The sequence below is a fragment of the Labrus mixtus genome, chromosome 12, assembly GCF_963584025.1.
Source record: "Labrus mixtus chromosome 12, fLabMix1.1, whole genome shotgun sequence".
Taxonomy (NCBI): Eukaryota; Metazoa; Chordata; class Actinopteri; order Labriformes; family Labridae; genus Labrus; species Labrus mixtus.
In genome coordinates, this window is record NC_083623.1 from 25,191,316 (window position 1) to 25,197,629 (window position 6,314).

The 6,314-nt window shown below is 41.7% G+C and overlaps 1 protein-coding gene across 1 annotated transcript; it reads right to left on the reverse strand.

The window, feature by feature from the left end:
* Positions 1-361: 361 nt before the first annotated feature.
* On the reverse strand, positions 362-1,078 carry LOC132985341 (gamma-crystallin M2-like). Its single transcript, XM_061052687.1, has one exon. It carries the CDS (start codon positions 980-982, stop codon positions 428-430), a length of 555 nt encoding a protein of 184 aa, XP_060908670.1. The 5' UTR covers positions 983-1,078; the 3' UTR covers positions 362-427.
* Positions 1,079-6,314: the final 5,236 nt, after the last annotated feature.

The following is a 6,314-nucleotide window of genomic DNA, read 5'->3' on the forward strand; positions in this document are numbered from 1 at the left end:
GCCCAGTGACCAACCTCGATCCAGTCCATGGTGTACCCCACCTTTGGCCCAAAGAGAACTGGGAATGACTCCAACCACCTTGACCCCAAATGGGGAGCGCTGTATAAATAATAGATGGATGGTCTTTTCGACCCCCCACACTTTGCATTTTAATGAGGTGCATTTAAAAACTGCAGGAAGTGGAAAGAGAAGAAGAAGAAGAAAAAGAAGAGGAGAAATAAATCCCAACACATGAAATGTAAATTTAAAATAATTTATTGGTGTTTCTTAATCTTGATTTTTATGATTCTCTTTCTCTGTAATTATAGATCAGCTTTCAGTCTTCTTTATCGTTTTGTTGCAGTTGCGTTGCTGCTGATCGGTTGCCTCTAATTCTTCTTCAATTCGTTTTTCGGTAGCTAGTTGCTGCACCACGATGAGTCTCTCTCTAGTAGCAGGAGTCCATGATGCGCTTCATGCTCATGAACCTCATGCTGTTGGAGCCCATGTTCATGAAGTTCCTGTACTCTCCGGGCCTCATGTACATCATCCTGCCTCTGAACTGGGGCTGCTCGTACATCAGCCACTGGCCCTCCATCACGTTGCAGGACATGATGTTGCCCATGCCGTAGCGGTCCATGACGTTGTCGCAGTCCTCCATCAGCTCGTGCATCTGGCCCTGGAAGTTCTCCCTCTCGTAGATCTTCATCCTGAAGGAGCCCCTGTGCATGGGGATCATGCGGCAGGACCTGATGCAGTCGCTCATGCCCATCATGCTCATGTAGTCGGCATACTCGCCCCTCCTCATGAAGTACTGGTTTCCCATGAAGTTGGTGCGGTCGTAGACCATGAAGCAGCCCCTCTCCACCCTGCAGGAGTGGCAGCGGTTCATGTAGGAGGACATGTCGGGGCAGTCGCTCATGCACTCGTAGGTGCGGCCCTGGAAGTTCCTCTCCTCGTAGAAGACGATCTTGCTCATCATGTTCATGCCACTGGAGGTCATCTTTGCCAGGTAGGTGTTGTCGCTGGGAGCGATGCTGTTGCTGCTGATGGTGCTGCTGGGGCTGGTGGTTGCTCTTGGAGCTGAACTGCTTGCCTACCTGGTTGGAAAACCTTCCTTTTTATACCTGACGAGCAGAGGGCCCTTTTGTGAAAACAGCCTGACCCAGCAACATACCATAGAAGCCCATAGAGCACTGAGGGTTGTCCACATTTGCTGCTATTCCCCCAAAAGACCTTAGAGAGGCGGTTTCACTTCAAATACCGTCAAACAAAACCTTTTCAAAGGGTTAACAAGGAACAATGGCTCCTTTGTGACACTTGCTTTAGTCCCAGCAGAGAATAAAAAAACATCCTTAGCTTTGGGGTTCTTCTTTTGTTTTGTCAGTTTTTCCCCCAGTTTGCCTCGTCATCCATTAACATTGTCGAGCTGAGGTTCATTATGAACAAAGACTCCAGGTTTGAAAATGTCTAATAATTTATGAGCGTTTACTGAATATTTGAGTGCGGTCACTTACATGATATACAGCCTGTAGTCTCCACAGTCAGGCCTGTGACTGATGTTGTAGAAGAACATTCATTAGTCGGGTTGTTTCATTAATCAAGGGTGTCATTTACTTACACCACGATGTAAGATTTCATTCATTTAGAGTCATTAAAATTGATAAAGTATAAAGTAAAGTACTTGTTTTTGATGTGTTTCTCAGCCTGTAAATGTAAACAGTAGTATGATTTAAGTTACACAAATCTCAGCGCCAACAAACTCTGGTGTTGTCTGCTTGTCGGATCATACGTTCAAGACTTCATTCTAGTTAGTTGTTAGTTTATAACTAAATCCAACTACAGAGAACCAACAAACCTACTCTAAATCAAACTGGATACACTGAAATGTAAGGACCTGGTCGACTTTAAAACCGTCCAAATCATGCACAAAATCCTCGGTAACCGAGCAGTATCCAGAGGGTTTTTTCAACATAGGGAAAGTAAACTCAATCTCAGAGGAATATTTAAGTTAAAATAACCAGCAGTAAGGACCGACAAACTACACTGAATCACAACAGAGGGGGTTAATTTATGGAACAGCTGCAGTGAGGAAATGAAAACATGTCAAACATTCAATAACATATTTAACAGATATAAAACTGAAGAGTCAATATGATTCAGTGTAAGGTCTGTACCGTCTACACACTAATGAGTGTAATATATGATATTTGTTGAGCTAGTTATCTGAATTCTTTGACTTTATTTTAAAGGCTTGGGTCATGGATAAACTTTTAAAGCTAAAAAGAAAAAAAGCATTAGGACTGGATGTGTTTTCACACACTTTTCAAGAGAAATCGTGCCACTACAGAAAGTATCCTCCGATTGTTGTTTGCTTTATTTGTAATATGTTTGAAATAAATAAATAAATGAAATAAAATGTTTAATCTAACCCTAAACCAAAAAAATAAGAAGTTCACTAAACTAACAAAAAGTGGTTGGAAAATGTTGTTTAAAATTTTTGCTTTTTGGGGGTTAAATCTAAGCAACAGTTTTTACAGCCCATGGACGACTGTGTACATTAAACAGGCAGTTTGAATGTTTGAATCTGTCAAAGCTTAACAGCTTGTAGATGGGGCCTCAGTAGCTCAGTCTGTAGAGACTTGGGTTAGGAACCGGAGGGTCGCCGGCTTAAGTCCCGGTGCAGACCAAATCTGTACATTGGTCTGGTAGCTGGAGAGGTGCCAGTTCACTTCCTGAGCACTGCCACCAAATCCCCCCTCCCTCTGACATCTCTCCATCAGGTCATGAACGTCAGATCCTGTTTGTGCATGTGTGTGTGTAGCATGTTTCCATAACAGAGTGTAAAACTGAATCTCCCCCCGCAGGATTAATAAGGACATCTTCATCTTCTTCTTCTAGATACGGCGGCCATTGATGGTTAAGCCAAGTGATGGGCGACTTGGTTCCATGAATTAGTTTGCATGTTTCATAAGGTCATATTGATGCCATTGATATGTTTTAAAATAGTGCAGTGATTGAAATGTTATTGTATGTCATGTGTTTGTCTGAGTGGTATAAGAGAGGACATGAGCAGCTGTGTGTTGCTGACCTGATGTGGTTATCACCAGGCATATTGGGAGAGTCCATCACATGCAGACACTTCCAAATGCTGTTTTTCCAGTGTGACAGACATGAGCATTGTTCTTGATCATTAGGTTAAATGTCGAGGTCGTTCTTCTGGACGCGATGCTCCACATGCTGAATGTCTCGCTGCGGTTGTTCTTGTCAATCAGTTAAAACTGCAAACTGCAACTTTAACCAGAAGAACACTGCAAAAACTGGAATCTTAGCAAGTAGATTTAACTAATTGTTATCTCATTACACTTTTTATAAGCCATAATCACAAAACAAAATTGCATTTCAACATATTGAAAGCAAAATGTGAGGCTTGAATTGCTTGTATATAGAAAATCAGAATCTGCCAATGGGACACATGGGATGTATGGAGGCTGTAGTCCTCTAAGCGGGCCCAGGTTTAAGTCCAAACTGTGGATCCTGCATGTCATCCCCTGCTCTCTCCCGATTTCCTACTCTATTCACTGTCCTTTCAAAGAGACGCAAAAAGCCCCAAAATAAATCTTGGAGAGAAAAAAAAAGAAGAGATGTCTATAGCTAAATCAGGCCTCGCTCGCATCTAGGGAAAAAGCAGCTGGTAGCGCCTGTGGCGGCCGACCAGATAAAAATAAGTGGGAAAAATTGGCCTCCTCAATGATTTTATTGGCTGCTTCGGCCAAAAGTGACATTGACGATTGACGAGCGCTGATTCCACATCTTGAGCTGAAAAGTTGAAGAGAGGAGAAAGCGTGCAGGAAGTACATCTTATTTCAAAACACTTATCAGGTCAAATTTCTTTTGCCCAATTACTAGATATATTTACTTATTACAAACAATACAGGCCTTATGTTGCTTATAATATCTTGAAATAAGATGCTAATCTGAATAAGTCAGGTGAAAGTGGCTTATTTTAATTGTAATGAGATATATTTGACTAAATATTTGACAAATACACTTACTAAGATTTAAGGTTTTGCAGTATGCTGAGGCGGGTTTTAAACCTCTTGATGAACCGTTACATCGTGCCCACCTGTCAGTCGGTTAACTATAGATAACATATATCATTTTCAAAATCAAAACAAAGCTGTTTTAAATAAATTCACCCCCCGTACAGTGTGTGCCAGTGAGGACAGTAACTAATCAGACCTATTTTGTTTTTTTGAACCAGACTGTAAACATGTTTATTTATGCTGTAAAAACTGCCTTTTTGCCAGTCATGTGTATGTGACTTGTTCCTGGAGCCAGCCTCAACAAACTTGCACTTGGCTTCATTTTTGAAGACCGGAGGTTGCAGCTTGGTTGGAACGCTTGCCGGTGCATCAGGACAGTTTTTGAGGGAATATTATCATCTGGAGTGTACAGTACATCTTCAAGGGTTAGGGTTAAAAGACATTGTTTCTTTGTCTGTGCTAAATGGACTTGAGGTTGTTTATTTCTTTTCTAGTCTTCTGACAACTCAAAGATCTTTTACACTGCAGGTCACACCTACACACTCACACAATGATGGTAGAGACTGCTGAGTAAAGAGTCCACCAGAAGTAACTAATCCATTCATACACATTCATACACCACCAACGAAGCAGTGGGAGCAGTTCAGCATTAAGTGTCTTGCCCAAGGACACATCGGACATGTTGCTGCAGGAGCTGATGGATCAAGTCCTGTCATAGAATAAAGAGTAATAGTTAAATGGCCTGGTTCATCTCTTGTGTTGCAAATGAGAATATGGATCAATGAGTGCAAAAACAAAAACAACAAAACATTTCAATTTCAGTTCAACGATATAGACAAAATCTGACATATCATGTTCGACTGTAAATCCTAAATTAGCGACCGGCCTAGTAAACACACACACTCCGGTTAAACAGAAAGCTTATACAGCCTGAGAGTCACACAGAGAAGTTGTGGTTGTCTGAAACTTGCTCCAGTTTCCATGTAAACTTTGACCATCTCACTTTCACTTCTTGTATTGCTTCATTTTGTTTGATTTCTCTTGTCGTTTGTAGCTAACATGTTTCTGCTGCCTCGGCCATGAAGGATGAAAAGAGTTCACGCTCTCCGTGATGAAGGACTTGGAGCAAATGAAGCTTAACATGTTTAAAAAAAATAAAGATAAAGACTCCCTGGAGCCCCTAAAGCTCAGCTGCTCGGCATGTATGTTGAGACAGGGATGTTGCAATCAGCTGACTGAACCATAACACTGGATGTTATCATACTGCCAACAACAGTTTGCTGTGTGGCCACTCCATTAAACTCAACACGGTTGTTAAACTGAGTTATGGCAGCTCTGTCTGCTGCTCCAGGTTGAGCAAACAACAAATGTCAGCACAAAGCGCTCATATTCTCCTGCAGTGTTTGTCCACAGAAAGTATAGGGTGTGGAGATCACCGGGCAGCAGAGGAATTCCTGTGTTTTTCTGCTTTAAGGAATGTATGCCTCGTCTCCCGACACCTCTCTAATGTGAGGTCTAGTGGTGTTTCTGTGCTGTAATTGGTGTCAGAATTACCATAAAGCAGGAATAACAAAAGAAGTAGACTTTTTAAAATACTTTAGAGGGGAATAACAGTGTTTTTAAGAACTTTTTAAAAGTTTCTGGACTGCATGAGTCAAGCACTTCAGCCGACAGTCTGAAAAAAAAGAGGCTGCAATGATTATCAAATGTTCCAAATCAAAGTTGATCTACCAAATGTCTTTGTTTTTGCTACTGGAAGGCTAAAATGGTTCTTGGTGTCTATAAATGTCAAAAGGATCACTGCAGAAAGACCTTGATGGTGTATGCTAACCACATGCGACGCAAGCGAGCGAGTGATGCAGCACGAAGCAACGCGGCCCACTCAATGTTCAAACCCAGATGTGGCGCTGCATTTCTATTTCCCTTTCTGTTGCCAGCGTAGACGTGCGAGGAAGAATGGGGCTCTACAAGGCACTGACACTCGCTAGTCTCACCCAACAGAACTCGTAAAGTGGTTCATTAATTAAATCCAAATACGATGAAAATGTTGAGCTTTGACTCATGTCAACACCGGAGGAAAACTTTATTCAGCTCACCGCAAGACATTTATTGACCTCTGAGTGTTGAGATTTGACTCTGCATCTCATCAATACAAAGCACCACGTAAACATTTGTCCACCTTCAAAATAAAAGCCCCAGACGATTAAACTGAAATTCACAGAGAAGATAATTAAATATTTAATGGATGCAGTGTGAGCAGCGATCGTGGGGGTTTTATGGAAACCAGAA